The sequence below is a fragment of the Candoia aspera genome, chromosome 13 (assembly GCF_035149785.1).
Source record: "Candoia aspera isolate rCanAsp1 chromosome 13, rCanAsp1.hap2, whole genome shotgun sequence".
Lineage (NCBI taxonomy): Eukaryota > Metazoa > Chordata > Lepidosauria > Squamata > Boidae > Candoia > Candoia aspera.
Genome location: NC_086165.1, coordinates 11336461 through 11361592, shown reverse-complemented (window position 1 = coordinate 11361592; position 25132 = coordinate 11336461). Strand labels below are relative to the sequence as shown.

The window sequence follows — 25132 nt, the reverse complement described above, 5'->3', positions numbered from 1 at the left end:
CTGGAGAAGAAAAAGGAGGACCAACAGAAAAGTTTGGACGGAACTGAAGGGGAACGCAGTTTATGGCAAGGTCTTCTTGAAACTGACAGACAAAATCTGTTGTGAAATTAAGGATAATCCTATTTACTCATTTTGGGGACTTGTACTCAGCATTCTAGCTAAAAACCCATCAGTGGTTTACATGGCTGCCTGAGCAAGAAGGGACAGAGATTAACAGTCATCCTCCAATATTTCAGTAAGAACATAGCTAATCATAAATATCATTTCCTGCAGCCAATTAAAACATTCATTTCTTCAAAGACCCTTTATAAAATAATTACCTTTGAGGGACGTCTGGGGGCTGCATTGTGTCAGGCTAACACAAAAAGTATGCTTGATTTCATTTACTTAAATTTACTTAAATTTAATTCAGTTAATATTATTACTTGTTCATCATTTATTTAATTTTGCAGTTTGGTACCAAAATTTGGATGGGGAGGTACCGAAAACATCTGGGGTCCACACATGGCTCTGCAGCTTAGCTGTGCACCTGTTCCATGGGCATTCTTATGGTAAAGGAAAGAAGCAGGAGAGGAGTCCACTGGATGACACAAAAAAGCATTCTTGAATCATTAGGAAAAGTTCACTTCAAATAAAATTGTGGATGGATTAATCAGCATTATTTAAGCTTTATCATCCTTTGTAAGAAGTTGCCACAGCAATATACCCAGAACACAAAAATCAAAATTCTTGCTTGCTCCAGAATGCAACAGATACATACAACCTCACCCCTTAGATCAAGGGGAAAAGCTGCTATGGTACAAGCACACTGGTATACAAGCTGTATGCGTTCTTGTTTATGGACAAAACTTCCACAAGTATTCAAAATCCGAAACACTTCTGAAAATGGCCCCCAAATAGTGGCAACCACTTTTAGAGTACTTGCTTGTAATAGAAAAAAATAAATAAATTTTGATTTTGGGTTTTAGTGATTAAATGGTTTGTTGTAATAGAAATAATGCTATGATAGGTTAATCACTTGTAAGAGATTAGCTTTGTAAATTTATCTATATCTGTATCGGAGAAAGTCAGAAGTCACTTTCCATTTCTGCTTTCTGTCTATTTGCACTTTTATAGTTTTTTCTTTAGTTCTGTTTTCTAGCTTTTCTGTATTTTCTATTTTGTATTTAACTATACTTTGAAAACTAAGTTCGTATATGAGAATGAAAATGGCCCCCAAATAGGAAACTTAATAGCAGAACAACGAGTTTCAATACCATTATCACAAGCCTTTCAGAAACAGCTTAAGAGTTGTTGAGAGTTGGGCGGTATGCTTACTTAATAAATAATAATAATTTAGGGACACTTCTTACTTGCCACAAGTAATTCAATGACAATAATTGCAGGAATTATTTCTCTCCCTTCACTTTTTCAAGCAACAAATGCCAACTCTAACCATGTATAGCACAAACAATTGAAGTGTAGTAACTCCCACTGGGAAAACTAGCTTCTCCAAGCGACAAGCACAGCCGAAGAGCCACCTTGCAACCTGCTGATGCACATTATTGGCCAGTAAAAACTTGTGGCTTTAAATGTTGAAAGAAATAACCCTACTGATCACTGGCCACCTGATTTACCTGTAAGACAAACAAGAACCAGAGCGATCCCTTTCCCTTTAGGACATTGTGTCATGCTTCTCTGTGCATACTCCACTGCCTTCCCGTTTGAGATTTCTGAACTATTCTCTCATCTCCTAGACTTCTACTTCTTAAGAGCATGGCCATTGCAAGAAGCCAGCCTCTGTTTCCACCCCTCCAGCTATTCCCACCTGCTTTGTATCTATGATTGGACCTCACACTGCCACTTTACTTGCTCAGCACGATAACATATATGCTTCTCTCTGGTGATTCAGCATAACTGAACTTCTTGATTGAGTTTCATATCAGCTCTACTGGGTACTTGAGTCAGCAAACCAAGGCCCATGCAGGGTCCATTAATTAATTATGATCTTCAGGTGCTGGTAGATTGTAGGAAGAAATAAAATTGAGGAAGGGGGAAACCATCTGGCCACCATCAAGAGTAGGCCTACCCTAGCAAAGATATACTCTTCATAACAAAAAGCATTTTCCAAATGAATAGCTTCTGCCCGTTCCTAAGAGTCAAGCCCAAGTGTGACCCCTGAACTTTGGTTGCATCAGAATCCTTCAGAAGGTTGCATCAGAAAGATTTATTATTGCATGCATATATTTTAGAGCAGTCTTCCTCAATCTGATGACGTTTTCATAGTCGTGCTGATCAGAGAACATGGCAATTGAAATTTAACCCATCTGGTGGATGCTCATTTGGGCAAGGTTGACATGCCAAGGATGGAAAATCTTTGACACTTCAAATGTTGCTCAACTGCAACTCCCAGCAGCCCAAGCCGGTATAGGTGAACACTGGGAGCTTGGAATAATATGAGAGCTCTAACTCTTCGTTTGAAAGCAATTTAAACTATTCTTTGTGATTTTGCTTGGAGGTATTCCACACACTAATACTTCTATAGGATGAAGTATTCTAGGAAACTCTGGGGTTTTTTTTTTAATGGACATTTACTTATTTACTTAAAATATTGTATAGCACTCCCTCTTAAAAAATATTGAAACAGTTTGCAATAAAGGTTCTTTTACTGATCTACATTTAATCTTTCAAGCACTGTAAAAATATTTACTATATAAGGAAAAGTATTTTACCTAATATATTGCTAAATCAATGCATTTTAACACTTCTGTCTCTTACATTTATGCTTGAACAACTAGATTGTTTTTAAGGCTATCATAAAATCTAATGACCAACTATTGATTCAATATTGTCTAAAACTAAACTGATCATTATGAGCATTAGCCTGCAAAAATTTAACATTTTCAGGCCCAGTGATTTCAGAAGCGAATGAGATATAATGATAATAAATATATAGATCCTTCAGAAGGACCTGATAGTCAAAAGTATCAAATCCAGAACTATCTGGTAGCCTATGTGTAAATAATAATAATAATAATAATAATAATAATATCAGTATTACTAGCTAGTGGGGAAATACCAAGCTGTTATTAAAATAGCTGTTATTAAAGTTGTTATTTTACATGCTAGAGTTGCCTTAATGGAAACAATTAAAACTTCTGCAAAATGTGACAGATTTCAATAAAACCTTCACAGCATACAATTATTTAAAGTGGTACTACAGACGCAATATTAACTAGTGTAAAGGCAGCCTTCATCATACTCTGGTTGAAATCTAGCACAGGTAAAGGTTTCCCTTGACATTAAGTCCAGTCGTGTCCGACTCTAGGGGGCGGTGCTCATCTCCGTTTCAAAGCCGAAGAGCCGGCGTTTGTCCGTAGACACTTCCGTGGTCATGTGGCCAGCATGATTACATGGAACGCCGTTAAAGTTAAAGTCTACTTAAGAGGTTGAAGTCTACTTAAGAGGAAATGCTTCAGCTTTATGACCCCCTAACTTGCTGCAGGAGAGAAGTCCTTGAAATGCACTCCATGTTTAAAGATGTAAATTCCATTTAAATACCTGAGATACTTGAAATCTGTTTGTTTGAAAAGGCATGTAAGTACCAGGGATGACAGAAATTCCAATTGTGTTCATTTAACAGATAAGCAGCATACAATGTGCTGATCTCAGTGTATGAGATCAGGATGAATCCTTTATAAAGAAGTAAGCAAAAAGTCATCTAATAACCAATGCAGATGGGGATGGGGGAAGAGAAGAGATAAATCAGGTGAAAGCTTTAAAACGGAAAGAATACAGAGACTGCTAAATGTCGTATTGAAAGAAAAAGAGTTTATCGTTACAGAATTCTTATCCCAGGTTATGTCATGGCTTACTTAACTATGCATAGCTGAACAAGCCATAATTGACTGGGCTCACATATTAGGGTAAATCAGAAACCAAAGATGGGTGAACAGAAGCCCCAGGGCCTCACATGGCCCAATTCCCTCTTCTGTGCCTTTTAGCACAGTGTTTCTCAACCTCAGTAACTTTAAGATGTGTGGACTTCAACTGCCAGAATTCCCCAGCCAGCAAGGGGAACCATTTCCCACCATTTTGAGGCATGAGGCCCAGGAAAATTGTTTTATAATCCTCAAATGGGTTTAACAAAAATGCTTTCTCCCCAACGGGGGAAAACCAGAACATCCCAGCACTACATCTGTGCATGACATAATTCTTTAACAACCCATTGTGACTCATGCTCACCCCCCCACCCCCAAGTAAGTGCAACCTCTCTAAATATTGCCCATTCTTGGCAGAAGGCATAGTTCATAAACCATTCTACAGGGTTCACACAACACACTGCATCTGCCTGGCTTCCCAAGTGAGTGCCCTGCAGATATTAATTTCCAGACTCTCCCAGGCAGCATGGCCATTCCTGAGAATGTTGGGGATTTTTCACACGCCTAGAGAACACCCTGTTTCTGAAAGGCTGCACTGCACTAAACATAAACAAACCATATTAGGATGGGAGTGCACTGTGTGAACCACCCTTTGTAAGCCCTCTCAGCCCTTCACAACAGTTAGGGTGCTGCCTGAGACCATCTGTGCATCAGCCAGCACATCTCCCAGTGCTATACCAATTCACAAACAGAAGCACTGCACCCATAGAAGAGATCATTCAACCACTGATACAGCACTGAGCAAAAAGGATGAAAAAGCAGCTTTTTAATTACTTTGTGTCAATTTACTTCACTCTGATATATGCATTGGGGAAAAAAAAATCCTACTGCATTTGATAGGTGGAGTATCTGTAACTGGCACAGGTAACAGCCCAGGAGGTTTAGCCCCAAAGCCAATTTTCAGGCTGCTCTAAGGCAGTTGGTGCTGCCTTAGAGCAGCCTTCCCACAATTGGACACCTTTTAGGTAAAATAAAATGGAACTTCCAGAATTCCCAACCTGCTTATGTTGGTCTTAATTTCCATTCATTTCGATGATTTTGGACAGATACGAAAGAAGCAGTAACTGACATCTTCATCCTTTTGTTGAGCTTAAGAAAGTCACACACATGAAAACACATCATCTTGTTGGTTTGCTCTTGTTAAAACATATATATTTCCCACATTATTTTGTAATTTCAGTTTTTGACTGCTCCTACCATGAGAGTTTTACTGTAAATTACTGACTGCAATCTGCCAAAAGTTGACTGCTTGCAGCGGGCTAAAATGGAATGAATAAATCAATAAATATAAAGCCTCCTTTGCACCCCTCCAGCAGCCACTTGCAGGACAAACTTGTTCTTCCTTTATTCCCCAAGGTAGCAAAATACTACTATTACAGTGGCTCTAAATGAGAGGGAAGAAAAAGAAAGTTTCTAAGTGTAATATTTGAAGATTTTTTTTTCCTTATCCTAATAGCAATGAAAGCCTTCCAAGTTGCAATTATATAAGGAATTGCTTACTCAGCATTAACAGCCTGCCTGACAGTTAAAGGCAGCTGGGCAAATCCTGCATGATATACCTTCAGAATGAGTATTCAAACAATCGCAGAAAGAAGCAGGCCTTTATTTTAAGCAATCCCCAAACCTTTGGAACAGCCAGAAAAGGAGCACCTCTCTTATTTTCTGCTTCAAGACTTTATCTTTCTTATTTTAGCTAATGATTCATATGTATTTATGTGCACATAAATAAATTAAAACTGATGCAGAAAGAATTCAACTGTGTAAGTTTAAAACCACTGAGGTGTTAAAATAAAAACCTTACTTTGGAAGCAGGACTTCATTAATTAATTTCCATGAACCATCTGCAGCCTCAAGATCATATGGCCAGAGGGAGGTAGTTGACACCACAAAACTCTACCCTTATTCATAAAAACACAATAGTCCCACCTCCTGCTGCTGATTTGCCAAATTAGAAGAGAAAGTTACAATTGCCACTTGAGAAAGTTTCAAGAACCACTTAACCCACAGTTGATTGCCACCATCTAGTGGTCAAAATGCTCAGTGTCTCCTAGTCAGAAATGACTGCAACCTTTTATCATACCTCTTAAAAATCTTGAACCTCTTTAAAAAAGTTCCTAAACAAAATTCACAAGGCTCCTCTCTTGCAGTTCATCTATTCTGAAGAGCAAGAAGCCACAGAAAGCAAGCTGGAGAACTCACTTTCACTAAAAACTAGTGGTTAATATCCTTCTCATGATGAACAATACAGACAAAAAGGTATCATAAGAAGAGGTTTTTCAAAAGCTTACAAAAAAACCCCTTGAAAGCAGGGTTGTGATGCACTATGGATCTCAAGCCAGAAAGACCCTTCAGTCAGCACAGACATGAAAAGCACACCTATTCACACTTCCTTAAACAAGTTGAGTCTTTTCCTGGGCTCACACATCTCTCCTGCGCTAGCACACCAGGTACAATGTTGTTTCATTCTCGCACAGCGTTACATAAATTCAGCAATTCTTCTTTGTAAATCAGTTTATGATTTAGCTGGATAAGTGAATCCAGCCAAGAGACTTGTTAACAAACTACATTAAGAAAACCAAGGCTCACTTAACTATAATTAATCTAAATACTAGAATCTAAAAGACCTGGTTATATAGAGAAGTCATCTGAATGTGTTACACACTTCGATATGTTAACTATAGCTTTCATTATATGACAAAACATTTGTTCTTTAATTCACACACTTATACAAATGTTACAAGTGTGACATATTTCAAGAGTCTATGCCATATTTACTACCAAGCTCAAAAAAATAACTGCCTTATTTGCCAGGTAAGGGAAAATAAGCTTAACCAGGCCTAAAATAAAAACAATGGAGACTGCAGATTATCATTTAGCAATTACTACCACAGCAGACAGAGATCAAATGGCACAGTTTTTCTCACCTTGGTTTGTTCTGTGGTAATGTCTTAGCATCAACTGCAAACATTTTGGAAACAAACACAATGACGGGGGCAGTTTCTTCACTGCTGCATTTCATGAACGCTAAGCAAACATAAAACAAAATAGTTACATTTCTTTCCAAGGTCTGAACAAAAGAGTCTTTGGTTTTATATGAATTTGTCAAATGACATTTTCTTTAATAAATCTAAGAGAATATAGGTTATAGCTTTATGTTCCATTGAAATAGCACAGTGGTACTAACTAAAAGAGTCCTTCTTTTGGGGGAGATGGACAGTGGCTAAATTTGAATAATAAATAAAATAAATAAACTATCCTTTAACAAGACTATTCTTTCAAAATGAGTTTTCTCTGATTATGATTCAAATGGCATCCTTTACCTTTTATCTTGCAAGTATTGACTCACCCTCTTTCAGATCTTGTGTTTCTTGCGGCAGAGAATCAAACGCTTTAGCTCCAGCACTCATCAGCTTTTCCACTCTCTCAACAGTGACATCAAGAGGGCTAGGAAGCTTATCACAAACCATGGCTAATCAGTGTGCTAAGGATATACAGGAATGCCATCTGAGATTTCAGTGACAGTGGAAAGGAAGAAGAGGATGTGGACTATTCAGTAAGAGCAAGAAACCCCTCAAAGTTTGTACTTACCATCCTATCCCAACATAATTCCGAATTGAAAAGCTCTGGAAAAACACACAGGAATAATTACGTAAAACTGTTTTTTTGTTCTGACCCTTTTCCAACCTCTCTGTTTTTTGCTTATAAAAGTCCCAGAACATTTATAAGGGACCATGGATGTCCTCTAGGCAGAAAATAAATTGCATAAATAATCCTACCATACCTCTAGAAAGGAATCTGGGAGACACCAAAAAGCCCAGGAATGACTTAAGTGATTTAAGGCAAGTGAGCAATGACTGGTTACGCCAATCCGCTGCTGATGTTTTAAATAATTAAATGAATGCTTACCCTCCTACGTATTAAAATCAAAATCCATAAGTAAAATGAAAAGAGAGGCAATAAAAATGCTGAGGCACATAGGAAGTTATTGGGTCTAATGCAGAGGGCTCTTTTTCATCCCAGGACTTTATCAATCCCTCATTACTGATAACGTGTACTAGTAATTAATGGTGTAGTAGTTTGTTTTGTAAACAGCTTTTTTCTTTAAGGATACAGAGAACTGCATCTGATATTGGTAGCCACTGACTACAAATGGCATTAAGCTGAACCTTTGGATCTGTGTGGCGTAATTCACGAGCACCAATTTTTAGTCCCAGAGAGGAGATTATTTTCTCTATTTTCTCTTTGTCTCTGTGGGGGAAAAAAAAAGCAACACAAAATTAGGGATTTGCTTCTCACTGAACCCAGGAAGAAAAACAACAGGGATCTTCTGAATTCATTGCCTGTTATTTTTCTTAATGTGGCAACTAGAGATGGCCTGATTGACCTACCAACCCATGCCCCATCTTAGATTATGATTTGTTTTCAGATGGAAACAGCCTAAGATCAGAAGCAACATATTTACTGATAATAAATAACAAAATTAACCTGTCTCTTGGGTGACAACAGAGCGGATATCTAATATTTCCAACCAAGAAAATAAAATTCAGAGATTTGTCTCTTACCTCTTTGTAACTGCCTCATAGAGACTCCATATATTTTCCAGCACCAGTTGCACAAACAAAGGCTTCTTCCCTTTCAGCTAGAAAGACAACACCAAATTAGACAAACACAAAGCAGCTTTTATAATACACCAGGAATTATACTGCCATATATACCAAATGTACAACCATCCACATGTGGAAGATTCAGTTTAAAACCCACTCTCTAGTCCCACTCTTCTGCTGCATATGAGTCATTCACCAAGCCCTTATGGGGAACAAGTAGTGTGCGAAGGGCTTCCCACTTATGAATATTCCCATATCACCTCCATACAGAGCGTGGAACCTACAATGAGCTGGACTGAACCCTAGTTTTGCAAAAGTTTTGGCAATAAAGCCTTATGGCCTGATCTATGTGTGAGACAAAAATGAGGTGGTAAAGGGAGAGACTGGACTGAGCAACTTCAGATTTAGGAGAATCAGACTTCAAATATTTCTCCATTTGAAAATCTCCCTGAAAGGAAAAAAGTCAACCACAATGGTGGATGGGTCCTTTCCTTTGCTGTTATCATAACCTTTGATTTATGGTGCTGCATATATTTCTACTGATACCAGCAATTAGATACCTGACACTGCAATTTCCCATAATGCCATTAATAATAGTTGCAGCTCACCCATGCACTGAATCTGGGTGACAGTGTGCTTCTGAATGGCAAAATTGCTCAGTCAAGAGAGCGGCAAAGCTGCACACTCCATTTTACTCCCCAAAAGGAGAGAACAAGAGTCCAGTTTTACACCCGGGGTGCTGACAATCATACCTGGTCAACTTTCATGATCTTTTTAGCTTTCGTATTTAAATAATAATCTCCCCAGAGAGTCTTCAATAGCACTGATGGTTTGATTCCCATCTTCTGGCTGTACAGCTTAGCAAAATGTTCAATACTGGGAAACAAATACAAAATAAAGTCATTAAAAAAATATATCTAAATAAACAGACACTCTTCATAATAAGGCATTTGTGTCAACCTGCATAGCAATCAGCTGTGTACTTCTTGTCTGAGGAGCAGGTGACTGAATAATAGCGTTACAACTACTTGACATAGAACTGACATAATCTAAGTACAAATGGTATCTATTAACATGCATGCCACAAACTCCTGCCCCACTTCACACATGGACATTTGGTGGGTGTAGTGTTGTCTGGATCTGCATACAGGCCTGGCATCAGCACCTGTCATAGCTAGACAATGAAGGCACTTGTGAGCCCAGCAAGACCCCCGCAGTTCCAGTTCTCACTGCCCCATTCTCTTTCAATCTTTGTTTGTTCTCCAGCCTCACAAAAGTGGCAGATGTGCAGCAAACCGAACCACCTCTCTGGCTGCAATTGTCTACCTTTATTCTCTCCCAAGAATGCTTCTGGGCCCTTCTAGGTCATGGACCAGACTCATTATCTATTTATTTATTTAACATATTTGTATAGCTGCCCATCTCACTAAACGTGATTCTGGGCGGCGTACGACCAATAGTTAAAACAATATCACAACTGTTAAAATACTTTAAAAATTAAATAAAAAGATAAATGAGATAATAAAAACAAGATTTGACAATGAAGGTGGAAGATTATTGCAGTTTTGCCTAGCACTTCACAGTGAGCCTGCAGCCCTCATAAAGGTGTTTGCAAAAGTTGCAGCTCATCAGAGGCATGCTTGTTACGCTGCAGCTGCATAAAACAGAGGCATCTGATGAAGGGAGCTGCAGCTCAGGAAATTTTCTGCCTTTCAATAATTTTTTTTTTAGTCACAGAAGGTGCTGCCGCACCCATTCTGAATTCTGGGCCCTAGACTAACATGGTTCTCCTCCTACAGTGAGTTAAAGCAGTGTCTCTCTTCTTGAAGAGATCATCAGCAACTATTTCCATGAACTGAAGGCCTCTTCTCTGAAGCAAGAATAAGGGATCCAGTTCCGCAGGCCAGATCCCTCAAGAGCCAGATGATGGTATGGGAGATGGAGACCCTCCTGAAACTCAAGTTTACGGGAAGAAACTGCTTTATCTTGCCCAAACATTTCGCCTTTAGCAAAAGTGCAGGGGAGGCAAAGGAAATTCTGAAAACTATTCTTCAGATGCTGCATGTTCATATACCTAGCTATGTAATTGCGTAACTACATAGCTTGGCAGCCTGAGTGAAATGATCTGATCAAGCTTTGCTAACCATTTGTTTGTTTTCTATCCCGCCTTTATTATTTCTATAAATAACTCAAGGTGGTGAACATACCAAATACTTCTTCCTCCTCCTGTTTTCCCCACAAAAACAACCCTACTGGAACAGCATTCCCCCAGAGATACAGGCAGCGCCCACTTTCCCAGGGTTCCAGAAAGCCCTCTAGACACGGCTTTGGTCCCAGGCCTGGGGTTAATGTAGTTGATATCTATTGGTGGGGACCCTGTTGTATTTTTGTATTATTTGTACCATTCGTCGTTCTAGTACTTTTAGTCCATGCCCCTGTTTATGTGGATTTTAACTGTTTTACTGTTTTTTCTGGATTTTGTAAGCCACCTAGAGTCTTCTGGAATAGCAGGGCATATCAAATTGAATAAATTAATTACATATAAACTCACCCAAACCCCCAGCCATCAATTGCACTGGCAAATACTACATTCCCCTGATCTGGTGAAAAATAAAGGTGGGAATCATCTGTATACTCCAAGCCTGTGCTCCAGTCATAAACCTGGTCTCCATTAGTAGGATCAGAATTCAGCTGAACTTCCATGTCTTTCTCAGCTCTTTTTTCAAGGATTTGGGAGGTGAAGAGTGTAGCGGTGATTGCATTCACCTAGAAACAAAACCATGTCATTTATTTTACGTATGACGTTCCAGCTTCATGGCCTTACAGGCAGCTTAAAGTAAAAGTCTTAGCATAAATGGCACATTAAAATACCACAAAGATAGGAATTAAAGCTACTATAAAAGCCCTTATTCTATCAAAATTAAAGTACATAAAAAACAACCCACTCAATCTGCATTAATATATACTGGAAATACTACTGCTTTTTCCATTTTTATAAAACTGGGCCTTAGTGGGCCATTCTAAGTTATACCTTTAATTAAGAGTGGCCCTGCCCCTGTATTTTCTATACTGGCTCCTAGAGTCAGCACAATCACACAGGAGCGGCATCTTGGACCTTACAGGAAGGAATATATGGAAGAAAAGAGTCACACATCATTTTCCAGGTGTTTTTAATCCACTAACCTCCCTTTCTCCCTTTTTTTCACCTATTCTCCTTTTTGTTCTATTTCAGTTTGGAATTTTATTTATTTCTTAGATTTCAACGCTGCCTGTCTCCAAAATGACTCTGGGTGGCTTTTTAAAGAATGTATAACTTATATATTAAGAAAACATGAACACCCAGACAAAACCACAGTAATAACAACCAAAAAAATCACCAGGGACTTCCCAGACATTTTCGTTGCATTGATATAAATTAATAAAATTAGTATGGATGTGCATGCTTTTAATCAAAGCTGCTGCAGTTGGCTATGTCCCTTTTTCAAAGGGAGAATTATTTATCTGTCAGCCTTGCAAGGTAGACCAGACAGGAAACACAGCCAAATGAGCTAATTTTATTTTATTGTACGGTTACTGTCATGAGCACTGATGGTGAGCAGGAGGGGGCCCCTATCCAGGGGGGAAAACGCATGCATAGTATTGAGGAGTTAAGCAGCCATTCAAAGAGACACAGAACAGACCCGCCTTGACTTTTGGGGTTTATCTGTCTGGATTTTCCCATGCTTCTTCAGTTTGTTAGGATTTTCTGTCTTATGTAGCAGTAATAAACACTAGAGACCTATTCCTCATCTCAGCGTCGTTCCTGACTGTTAGGACAGTTACATTGACAGAATCTTGCAAGTCTGAAAGTACATTCATCGCCCCCCACTCCTTTACAGCCCAAGAAACTAGTTAGGGTCCCTCTGAGCTGCTTCCCCCGCCCCCATTCCTGCTGCTGGCTAAGTTGCCTTTTATCTGACTGTTCCCTTGGCTGCATCTCTTCACCCTGTCTCCCAAGGTCTTTCCCACATATCATTACATCTACAGCTATTTTTTTTTCCAAGAAGAGACATGGCTAGTTGTAGGGATTCTACAATTAAAGAGAGTATTAATATTATTGAGAGTCAGTTTGGTGTAGTGGTTAAGGTACCAGACTAGAAACTGGGAGACTGTGAGTTCTAATTCTGCCGTAAGCACAAAGCCAGCTGGGTGCCTTGGCGCCAGTCTCTCTCTCTCAGCCCTTGGAAGGAGGCAATGGTAAATCACCCCTGAAAAACCTTGCCAAGAAAATTGCAAGGGGTAATCCAGACAGTTGCCAGGAGTCAAAACCTGACTCAACGGCATTAAAAAAAAGATTAAAGCTTAACTAATGCATCCTTCACCCACTAGATAGTGTCTAGATATTCAGAGTGGGATCCTGGCTGGGGGTTTCATGAGTTGCAGGTTCAACATATTTGGAGCAAGCCACCTTATCCCAATACAGACCATCAGGATAATTAAGGAGACAACCCACACTCTCAAGTGCTGTGAGAATTTACAAGAAGTCAGTACAGTTGCTTCAGAGGTGATAGCAATGTAAACTCCATGATTAGATTTCCTTTTCTAAATGATGGTATCTTCTTTTATCAGATTCAATTTCTGAATGTCTTAAAGGAACTTCCATATAAGTCTTTATTACAATAGTCCAAATGGGTTCATACAAAGCCTATGGTTTACCCTTGGCTTTTTTCACTCTACAATTAGGCCAGATTCACAAATAGCTCTAAGCTATTTACTTTTAGTTGAGTGTGGTGTAAAGTAAGGCGATTGCGATTCATTCAAAAGCAGCACTGAGCAAGTCACACCTTCACTTGAACTGTTCACCAGAGCTTATTCTCTCTGCTGTGTAGAAATACAGTACAGCAAATCAAACACTGGGAGAAGAAACTCTCTTACCTGTTCCAAGATGATCTTAAGGTGAGAATATGCTTCCTGAGGGGTAAATTTGAGTTCCAAGATAAGGCGATCTATTTTATTAATCACCAGGACTGGACGGATATTCTCCAGCCAAGCTTGACGCAACACTGCATGTGTCTAAGACAAAACAAAATGTGTTGACAGAAGGTTGTGAAATAATATACACAAATAGGGATGTGTGGCACTTTGGGTCTGAAGCTGAAAAGATGCTTTGGACTGAGCATGGGCACACACATCAATGCCTCTTTTCTGGAGTTCTCACAGTAGCCGTGCAATGCCAGGAAAGTATGTATTTGAGTTAAGGAGGTACCACCAGGGTGTGACAAGAGGCTCAGAGAGGGCACTGGCTCCCTGTGAGTTTCCTTAATTCATACACTTATATTCCTGGGCCTTCACGGCTACTGAGTCAGCCTAGAAAAAGATGCAGCATCTTGAAAGAGATGCCAACAGGTGCATCCATGCCCGTTCTGTAATTCTACGACTAAGAAGTACTGCAGATCTCTATAAACAAAACTTATCTTACAGATAACAATGGCCTAGCTTGAACTAAAGCATGGATGACAGCAGACATAAACGCACCATTCTATTACATTCTCTCACACATTTCCTTTATTATAAACACACACATAATAGTCATCAAGTAAAAATTAAAACATAAAAGTTAAAGTTAGCATCTAAAAACACGCCTCTTGAAAATGTGAGTACAGACATTTGTGCTTTTCAGCTTATAAATCAACATTACAAATCATACTTGGATTGAGAACCTGCCCTAGTTCATGTTAAAATCCAACAGACGTGAAAGACCAGTCTTATTGATATTTTATTATTTATTACTGCATTCATAGCCCACTTTTGATTGTTTCAACATTCAAGCCAGCTAAAAATAATGCAATACAAAATATAACATAGAACCAAATTAATGCAGTTAAAAACCAAAACTGCAATCAGCTATCCAAATAACCAACAATTCAAAGCTTCGCAAAAGTGATATAGTTTCACCATATTACTAAATACATGGGAGCCAAATACAATTCTTTATAACACTCATTCCATACCCTGCAAGCCACATAGGAAAAGGTCCTTTCTTACAATTGTTGAGTTTTTGGTGGGACATTTTCACAAGGGCCTTTCCTGCTGATCCAAGTAACCAGGCAGATTCACAGCAGGAGAGACACCTCTACAAATAATTAGACCTTAAATAGCTAAGCATCCTGAACATAAATTGTTCCTTCCATGTGCAGGTTGAAGGTTGAAAGTCATCAATTAGGAAACTTAGTTTATTTTCCCCTCCTATATCCAAAGTATCTTGCTTTCCAATACCTGTGGGCAGACTCCTTCCACGGCATCTACTACAATGATGCAACCATCACAAAGTCTGACAGCTGTGGACACTTCTGAAGAGAAATCTACATGGCCAGGGGAGTCTATTAGATTGATGAGATGTTCGTGATCATCTAGAATCCAAGAAAAAAAAAAGTTAAAAGACAAGTATTTTAGAAGCGAAGCCAGAAAGCAGATGAACAGCCACTGAACAGATAAATGTGTCTGAATTTCAAGCTCATGTATTTTCCACCAGATAGTATGGCAGAAAGTTTAAAGTTTCTGTTTGCAGTCAACTATAGTTTGATAGTGGTTTGAATTAATATATTCTGTGTTTGTGCAAACTGTATTTTCCTATTTCACTAACTATGCAACTTCAAACTTTCACCCTGACCTTTATTCTTCACTGCTCATCCATTTAAGAACTCTCAGTGGTTTTAAACAATAACAACAACAGATCATTATTTCATTTGAAGAGGCCATATAATAAGTAGCATAGTAGGAAACTACCAATTAAAGCCTGATTTCAGTGAGACTATTTCATGATCATGCAGGATTTTACAGTTCAAAAGCACACAGAGTATGGGCTTAATTCCTTTACCTTTCACAAAGAGCAATGAAATTGCACTTGATTTCATTGTGATACCTCGAACCTGCTCATCTTCTCGGCTATCCAAATACCTCAGCTGTATGAATGAAAATAACAGAAAATTTGTTTCCTCATCTCATTTTACAAGTTTTCATGAGAAAATATTAACACATTCAAAATAAAAGATTGGAAATGTATAAATCTACCTTTCCTGCCAATCTTCTGGATATTATTCCATTGCTAGAAATGAGACAATCAGCTAAAGTTGTTTTGCCTAGAAAAAGCAATAGAGAAAAAGAAATATACTATTAAATCCAAAATATATAAGGAAGAAAGTTAAAGCAATGTAATGATATTTTATTTCTTTTTTATCCCACCTTTATTTTTGGTCAAGCCAAGGCAGCATACATACTTAATGCTCCTGCCTACTATTTTCCCTACAAAACCCTGTGAGGTGGGTTGGGCTAAAAGAGAGTGGCTGGCCCAAAGTCACCCAGCTGGCTTTCATGCCTAACGGAGGACTAGAACTCACCATCTCCTGTATCTTAGCTACTATACCAAACTGGGTCTCCTATTTTTTGTTGTTTATTCGTTTAGTCGCTTCCGACTCTTCGTGACTTCATGGACCAGCCCACGCCAGAGCTTCCTGTCGGTCGTCAACACCCCCAGCTCCCCCAGGGACGAGTCCGTCACCTCTAGAATATCATCCATCCATCTTGCCCTTGGTCGGCCCCTCTTCCTTTTGCCTTCCACTCTCCCTAGCATCAGCATCTTCCCCAGGGTGTCCTGTCTTCTCATGATGTGGCCAAAGTATTTCAGTTTGGCCTTTAATATCATTCCCTCAAGTGAGCAGTCTGGCTTTATTTCCTGGAGGATGGACTGGTTGGATCTTCTTGCAGTCCAAGGCACTCTCAGAATTTTCCGGGTCTCCTATTTACTCCTACCTTAATATGCAACTTCCCTGATCTAGCACTAATCAAAATACCAGCTAATGGAGTTACACCCTGCAAAACATATTCAATATCTACTGACTACCAACAGTTGCGAGCATTATAAACTTTTTTTTTTTTTTTGCAGACAACTCAGAAAAATACTTGTTGAAAGGAGGGTTTTTCTTTTTTTAGCCCAGAAAATCCAATACCCTCCTCAGTGTAGGAATTAAAATTAACGCAGCCCCAAAAAGAGAAGGCTGCACTATAGCTCCAGCCTGTTTGAAAATATGTAGTTAAAGAGGACAAAACAAGCAAAATACCCACAAGAACTTCATCCATATGGCAATTTGTTTTTATGCCAGGCTTCCTCTGAGACAGCATACCAGCTGTTCTCTAGAGACACACTTTAAAAGTCAATTTAAGACCAACAATATACACAATTAAAAACAAAGATTCACTCGAATATACCCATAATTCATGAGTTGTTCTTTAGAGTGGAGGCCATGTCTCTTACCATGGTCTACATGAGCCAGTATACAAATATTCCTGATGCAGGCAGTGTTTTGCTGAAGTCCAATTGTTTTATTCGAGCTAGCAAGAACCATGGTTTGATGTTTTGCTGGAAGGAAAAGCATTTCATACTGAAAACAGCAAGATGCAAACTTTTAAAAAAAACTGCAGATGTTTAATTTAAATTCAGTTCTTAGCTTTCTAAATAGGTAAGGAATGTATATGCTATGCTATATTTAAATGAATCTAGTTTTGCCCTGAAGCACAGTCACTCTGATATTATAATCAACAATGTGTATTCATCTTTCATGAAAAAAAAAAACTTGAATACTGAACTAACAACCACTAACACTCATATTTCATGTTTTCCATACTTATATATTTAAAATTGCATAATAAAAAATACTTTCTGCCACTTGAACCTTTCTTTTACTCCAGAGCTGCTTCTGGCATCTCACTGTTCTGATTCTTTTCAGCCACCACAGCATCTTAAGGGAGCTGTCAAACAGGTGTTAGAGAGATGAGCTCAGCTCTTCCAAAAACACAAGACAACTGCAGAAAGCAAAATTATTCCTCTAGCATGAAAGGCATACCTCATTTTCAAAGCCAAACCAATTAATTACTACCCTATAATTGTGATTCATTAAAAGCCTCACCTTACACAAAACCTAGTTAATTTCATCTTTGGGGGTTGAGGTGAAAGAGAAAAAACTGGGTTGCAATGTCACCTGAGGTTACATTATACATTTATTAGAGACACTGAAGAATAGATAAAGGACCCCTTAAAAGGGTGAGGGGAGAGAAAGCAGAGGTGCCTTCCTGATGCTCTGGACTACAATTTCCATCAGGCCCAGCCACTACAACCGATCCTCGGAATTAATTTGGATTAAACCCACGCAAAGCTGGTGTCAGACTATTTGGAATCAGGCAGCAAACAAAGAAGCACGCACAGATAAATAAATAAATTCAAATAAATACATTCGAATAAATAAATTAAACTTATTTAATTTTGGGAGGCCACGAGGGCTCTCTTGGAGCCACCGTGCAGAGAAACACACCATACCAAAATAGTTATTATCACCCCTTTTCTCAGAGGGGCTCCAACGTGGCCCCCTGCCCTCATTTCACCCCGCAACAACCCCGCCAGGGAAGTCAGACGGCGGGTGGGGACTATCGGAGCTCTCCCGGGCGAGGCAAGGGATGAACTTGGCGTCAGGTTGGGAGCCAGGCATCCAAACCGCCTCGCTCTCTCCCAAAGGAAGCTCCCCACCCGATCCCGCTGGAAACAGCCGGACTCACCTCCGTGGCGCCCAATATCCGCCTCAACAGACCCCAACCGGAACTCCGCCTAGACCGCCGCTCCGCGCGACTTGAAGGAGATGGGCGGAGCGGCTCCAGCCCGGACTCCGCCCCCCCGTGGGTTGCGCGAGTACGGGGGCCGGGAGGGGACGAGCACGCCGAGCAGGTTGCTAAGCGACGGGGCGCTTCCCTAGTTACCGAGCGCAGGAGGAGGCGAAGGCGGCTGCGGGGAGACGGGAAGATGAAGCAGCCGCGGTGCTTGTGCCAGATTTGCACTTGTGGGTAAGAAGGTGGCGAGGAGGAGAGGGCTCCTTAAAGGGCGGGAACGGCGGTTCTCGATAGCCTCCTTGCCTGCGCCGCAGAGAGTCTCGGGGCCGTTCACACATAACGCGTTCCCTACACGGGTGCGCGCGGGAGGACCCTCGCGATGCGGCTCTTTCTTGGGGGGGGGGGTGCCATTCGGGCCAAGGCGACTTGGAATCCCCGTCCAGCGCTCGGCCGCGCTTTTTCCTTTCAGCCCGAGCGACTTTAAGGGGCTGTTGTGCTTGTCAGTATAAAAATGGAATAAAAAAAACAACCGCTCTTGCCCTTCCGCCAAGTTACTTGGATGGGAAGGGGATTATGCCCGTTTTATCCTCCTGACCATCCTGTGAAATACATGAGCCCTGCTTCCTTCATTCATTTGACTCATTTGTCCAGAGTCATTGGGAATCAGACAGCATATAGATTTAATTTGTTGTTGTTGTTGTTGTTGTTGTTGTTGTCACCTGCCTTTTGCCCAAGAAGGCACACAGAGCACTCCTTCCTCCCCTATTTTTCTGCACAACACCCCAGAGGGGTAGACTGGGCTGAGGAAATGGCCGGCCAAAATCACCAATGAGCTTCCATGGCTAAGGGTGGATTTGAAACTGGGTCTCTCAGATTCTCATCCAAAACCTGAACCACAACAGCATTCAGGTTTGTGTTTTAACTGTGTATGCTGCCCAGAGTCACATGTGTGAGATGGGAAGCTATATAAATTCAATGAATAAGTAAATAAATTCAGGCTGTCAGTTTGCAGCCTTCTTCAGCCAGGAGCCCTCCAGAGGATGGCAAGGTCCACCCCTTGAGTCAGCAGAGCCTGGGATGGTGCAGTCTGGGCACCAGGTTGTGGCACTGCAGAGACCAACATCCGAATCCATGCTCAGCCATGATTCATGAAGTTGCTCAACAATAAGTCTGCCTTGAAGCTGAAAGACCTTTCTGAAAAGAAAAGAAGAGGAACAGCCAAAGCAGGTAGAATGTAAAGAGGGTTTCTGGGGGAATCAGAGAGGTTCCAGTAGATCTCCAAGTGTGTCTGACTTCAACAGGAGCAAGCGGGGAAGGGAGATTTCGGCCATAGCTGCTTCACCTCGACTCTTTATTTTCATGCCCATATTCCTCATCTGTGACATAGGAATCCTAACAAGTTACTTTTGGCTATATCTTTGTTGATGAACCATTTCAGAGTAATCCCCCATCTCTTGTAACTCATGCATAGATTTGGACTCTTGTTTCTTTCTTGCCTGTCACTAGTGTTAAAATCTCATGTCCAAAGTTTTTTACCTGCCGTGGACATGATCAGTTGGTGCATGAAACTCACTGGTGGGCATAAAAACCCCAAGAGCCTAGAGCTACATTTACATACATGTGTTGTAGGGATAGGTGATATGGTGGCCATGAGCATTAGCGTGTCCTAGACATTCAATGTCCACTAGGCTAACCAGATAGATAGATAGATAGATAGATAGATAGATAGATAGATAGATAGATAGATAGATAGATAGATAGATAGATAGATAGAATAGGAAGTAGCAAAGCAAAGCACCATGCTCTAACTTCATAATTACTTGCAAGAATGTCTTGGGCCCCATAAAGGTCCCACTGGGTTGATAGAAACCATTCTGGGAGGCTACTTTACTTCTGCTCAGTGGGTGTTTTGTGATCGGCCATGCCCACCATGGCTTCTGTTTTATGAATTGGCAAGTCTCCTACTGCAGTCATTATGTGAGTATGTTTACCTTATGTTTTCAAAATGCCAATGCTCCCCAAGCTGAAAACATTATTTACTTGTGGTATGCAGTAATGAAAGTGCAGAAACTGAATGATACTAACATTGGGGAATGTCATATGTTCCACAGTATGTCTTGGAGATTGGGTGGCACCTATTCCATGTCACTCTCTAGTGTCCCATGAACGTTCCAGGGCATGCTGGGCTGCTATAAGAAAACAGCTTATGTACATTGGAACATTTCTTTTAAGCACAAAACCAAATGGCTCCCATGAAGCTAAAAATCCCCAGAGGAGATTGTCCATTGTACAGTTCTGCACTGTGACCATGTTGCCTTGCACTTGGGTTGGCATGTTCCTCTGCTTCCTCTATTTTTATTTATTTATTTATTTATAAATTTATTCACTGCCCATCGCCCCCTCATGATATAATCTGTTCATCGATTATTCAAGACAGCTACAGCAGAATTACTCATCCTTGAAAAAGGCCTGACAGCTGCAATTCTTTCTCCATCACCATTTTACACTTGTTTCTTTTGGCTCCAAAGATATACCTGGGAACAAAAGCATCCACCCTGAATGTGATATTGTGTTTCTGTGTGTAGTACACACTTTAAAAACAAAACAGAACACATAGCAACAGGTGTGTGTGTGGATGGGTAATAGTAGTTGAGATTGTAGCTAGTGGGAACAAAGATTATTTCTGTCTTTGCTGTGGACCTGATGAAAATCTCGCCACTGGAATTGCTTATTGGCATCAAAAGTGGATTTCCTATCAATATAAATACTAGCTTTAGAGAAGGAGTAATGACAGGATAATAGCAAAAGAGGAAATAATTAAATTTCTGTGCCTGTGCATACACATATCCAGCAAATATTATTTATATAAACATTAGAATCAAAGTCATTCATATTTAGTTTTGCCTTGAGGACCATTAGCTGTTACTGAGAGTAAATTGTTTTGGATCTAGAGATATATGACTGTTACAAAATCAGCTGTAGACTTTTCTGTTCCTACATCTTTATTTTCTCAATAGGCTCTAGAAAATATGGTTTTAAAAAGTTGCCTCTCAGTCTTCAATATATGCATGTTTATGAATGATTCTTGCATTTTCATTTTGAAGGAAATTGAGCCTTCCAATGGATACTTGTGGGAACTGGTGGCTAGGAGCCCAAATCCTTGAAACTTGCCCAAGGAGCCCAGATGGGGTTTAATGTAATTTCTCTCACATGCCAGTCTTCCATGTCACATGGCTCACTGCTTTTGGAACTAAAAAGGGGTTTCAACAACAGGTTGGGATATGGGAGTCAGCTGTTTAAACAAACAAAATATAAAAACAAGTTACAATGTGAATCAGCTCCCTGGATCCTGGCCAATATAAACATTGAATGACATGACACTGGAAGAGGCAAGAGAGCTTAAAGCTAAACAGATTTTTTTTTTCAGATTCTGTGATGAAATACCAGAGAACAAAAGCTCTGTGAAACAGGCTTACAAACAAATGATTTGCAAAATAAACATTATCAACAGTTTTCTAGTCAATAAAATCTCAAGTCAGTATTGATTTAAGCATTGATATGCTTTCATAACAGCACTATTTGTTTCAATGGGGAATCTTGTTGCTTAGGACCTGTTACCTGGGGAATTGAGCCATACACAAATTAAGAGTCACTAAAAAAAAAAAAGGAAAATGTATAAAGTAGTTATGTAAGTAGTAAGAGAAGTGTAATCTTTCATCTGATAAAAGTTTTGTATGTATGATTACATCACCTAATAAAGACTAAGGCTGAATGCACATAGGTACATTCTTTCTGTGAGAAATGCCTTCTTCCTAATCAATTGAGATGGCTGTGATTTTTCTAAGTTCATCACAACTAAAAGCACTCATGTGTATGACATGCATTCTAAGCTGAATAGTCATCTGTGTAACCCCAACTGAACTCAGTGGCACCTATTTCTGATTCACGGTGTATCATTAAAGTAGTTTAACAGCCATCCCTCCTTCAAAAGAATTGCAGTACTGTATTTGTTGAGGTTTTCCTACTAATAGATTATTGTGCCTAGTCATTTTGGCTGAGTGAAAAAGGTTGCAAGTGATTGTCTCCTCTCACGTGCTTCATGCAAAATAGCCTGGGGGGAGGACCTGCCCGGACTTGTTCTTCACTTCTTCTTTTTCTCTCTGCTGGAAATGTAGCTCAGCAAGGCTTGCTCCAAAGGGAGCTAAGTACTTTAAATGTTTTGCTTTTGTTTTTGCTTTCTGTAAATAAATTATTTTTATAGAAATGCTTGGTGTGTGACTTTTTTGACCTCTCCTGGGCTAAAGGCTTTCCCAGCATCTGCAACAGGTTATGTGCCCAGTAAAACAGCCCAGTAAAACCCAGAGAGAAAAGAGAGATCAACTCCACACCTCATGCACAATTTAAAGGCAGGTAGCAAAGACCTGTGAAGATTTTCTTTGGAGCCACCTGGAGATTTTCCAGCAACTGCCGGTCTGCAGGACTTAGAAGCTAGCTGAGGTGACTTGCAAAAGAAGGAAGAAGCCATGGCTACCTCCCAGCCCTCAGCAATGCCTCTGGAGCGCCTATCAGAGACCAACTATTTGAATTGGGCCCTGAAGATGGAAATGTATCTTCGCAGAGAGGATCTTTGGCTGCCAATTGGTGAGCAAACCCCCCAAAATCCCAATGCTGAATGGCTGAGACAGGATGAGCGGGCTAGAGCCACCATTATCTTGGGAGTTGAGGACAATCAGCTAGTCCACGTGCGAGGCATGCAGTCTGCAAAGCAACTTTGGGACGCTTTGAGAGACTTATATGTAAAGGCAACAGCAGGGAGTAAAGTTACTCTGACGAAAAAGCTGTACAGAGCCTACCTTGCAGAAGGAGATAGCCTTCCTGAGCACCTGCATTATATTCAGCAGCTGTTTGTTGAGTTGCAGGAGAGAGGAATAGAATTTACACCTCTCACAAAATCCTATATCCTCCTGTCCTCACTAAATGAAACGTGGGACACGCTGATTTGTACCCTGGAGGCTATGCCTGAAGCAGACCTCACCCCATCGTATGTTACACAGCGCTTACTCGCTGAATGGGAGAAGAGAGAGGAAAGATCCCCCCCCATCTCTTCTGGAAAGCTGCAAGACCAGAAAATGAGGGAAAAGAAGGGAAAGGAACCTGAGGCCACAGCACTAGCCAGCCAGCGATGCTTCACTTGTGGTTCAGCTGGACATTTGCAAAGAGACTGTGCCATGAGACCCAAGAGTAGAAAGACAGAGCAGAAGAACACAAGGGCAACACAGAAGAAGGCTCTTCAGACAACCCAGATTGCACAGGTTGCTGAGAAGGGTAATTCTGATGTATGGGTGTTAGATTCTGGGGCCAGTTGTCATTTATGTAATTGTAAAAGCTCTTTTGTGTCACTGTCTAAAACTGAAAGACAAAGTGTATCTTTGGCTGATGGGTCTGTCACCAAAATTATGGGACAAGGTGACTTGTATTTATCCTGCTTAGGAGAAACTGTAAAAGGTGTGTTGTATGTGCCAAATTTACAATCAAACCTTTTATCTGTGGCACAATTGGCTGCAACAGGGTATATCATAACATTTAAGAAAAATGGTTGTGAGATACGTAAAAATGGGAAATTGTGTGCTACTGGTATGTTAAAAGACTCCTTGTACATTGTGCAAAATGCAAGGAAGCCAAGCTGCAAGGCTGCAGTTGGCAACACACCATATCATGACCAATGTGTACACCTGATGCACAGGAGACTTGGTCATGCTAATTACAAGTATATAGCACAAATGCCACAGCTGTGTGCTGACCTAAAGATAAAACCCTGTAATAAGTACTTAGACTGTGTAGTTTGCAAAGAATGCAAAACACTAAAAGCTCCTGTGAGTAAGCACAGTGACAGAGTTACAACTAGACCTTTGGAAATTGTACACTCTGATATTATTGGTCCTTTTGCTCCAAGTCTTGGACAAGCAAGGTATGCAATGACCATCATTGATGATTTCTCAAGATACACATTTATCTACATCTTAAAACATAAAGATGAGGCATTTGAGAAATTTAAAAGTTTTGTGACATGGGCAAATGGAAAATTCCCTAGGCCTGTATCTGCACTCCAATGTGATAGAGGAGGAGAATACCTTTCTCACAAATTCAGAAGGTTCCTAGTGGAAAAAGGGATAGAACAAATTCTTTCTAACCCGTACACCCCTCAGCAAAATGGTGTTGCTGAAAGAAAGGGCAGAACCTTGCAAAATGCGATGGAATGCATGTTAAAAGATTCACGATTATGTTTTAAGTTCTGGGGAGAAGCTTTATCGACTGCTTGTTATGTTCAGAACAGGTTGTATAACTCTATGATTCAGGACACTCCATTCCATTTGTTTTATGGTGTGAAACCAAAGGTAAGCCATCTTAGAGTGTTTGGTAGCACTGCATGGGTTCACATTCCAAAACAGCAGAGAAGGAAAGGAGGCCCCACAACAAAGAAAGCCATCTTTGTTGGCTATGAACAAAGCCAGAGGAGCTACAGGTTCATAATGGGAGAGAAATTAATAATTAGCAAAAGCGCTTCTTTTGCTGAACAAAACTGGGGGAGATTAAATTCTAGCTCTCCAGTTGAACTGACCACCACAAGAGAACAGCAAGGACTTGCTGATGGTGATCTTTTGCCTGATGAGGACATTAAACCAGAAAAGCAAATTGAAGATCTGTCTGATGAGATAGATGCTTCTCAGGAAAGTGATAGGAGTCAAAATTTAAGCCCTGTATTACCTCGCAGATCTCAGAGGAGTAATAAAGGCGTTCCTCCATCACGTTTTCAGGCTGAAACAGTAAAGGCTTTTCACATATTCACAGAACCTGAGTCTTTAGAACAAGTGAATGCTTTACCACCTGAGATTGCACAAAATTGGCATTCTGCCATGCAACAGGAGTTAGCATCCTTGAAAGAAAATAAAACATGGAAACTGGTAAATCTACCTC

The 25132-nt window shown here is 40.2% G+C and overlaps 1 protein-coding gene across 1 annotated transcript in view; it reads right to left on the bottom strand.

Moving 5' to 3' along the window:
- The window catches only part of EFL1 (elongation factor like GTPase 1), a 52185-nt gene extending 34027 nt beyond the window's left edge, over positions 1 to 18158 (bottom strand). The window contains exons 1-12 of the mRNA XM_063313860.1: positions 18110 to 18158; positions 16815 to 16919; positions 15575 to 15642; positions 15381 to 15465; positions 14780 to 14913; positions 13439 to 13576; positions 11076 to 11290; positions 9277 to 9400; positions 8483 to 8559; positions 8032 to 8168; positions 7267 to 7389; positions 6845 to 6944 (exon numbers count right to left, since the gene is read on the bottom strand). Coding sequence (XP_063169930.1) covers positions 6845 to 6944; positions 7267 to 7389; positions 8032 to 8168; positions 8483 to 8559; positions 9277 to 9400; positions 11076 to 11290; positions 13439 to 13576; positions 14780 to 14913; positions 15381 to 15465; positions 15575 to 15642; positions 16815 to 16905 — 1292 coding nt within the window. The 5' untranslated portion in view covers positions 16906 to 16919; positions 18110 to 18158. The remainder of the gene's footprint in view (positions 1 to 6844; positions 6945 to 7266; positions 7390 to 8031; positions 8169 to 8482; positions 8560 to 9276; positions 9401 to 11075; positions 11291 to 13438; positions 13577 to 14779; positions 14914 to 15380; positions 15466 to 15574; positions 15643 to 16814; positions 16920 to 18109) is intronic.
- Between the last annotated feature and the right edge of the window lie 6974 nt (positions 18159 to 25132).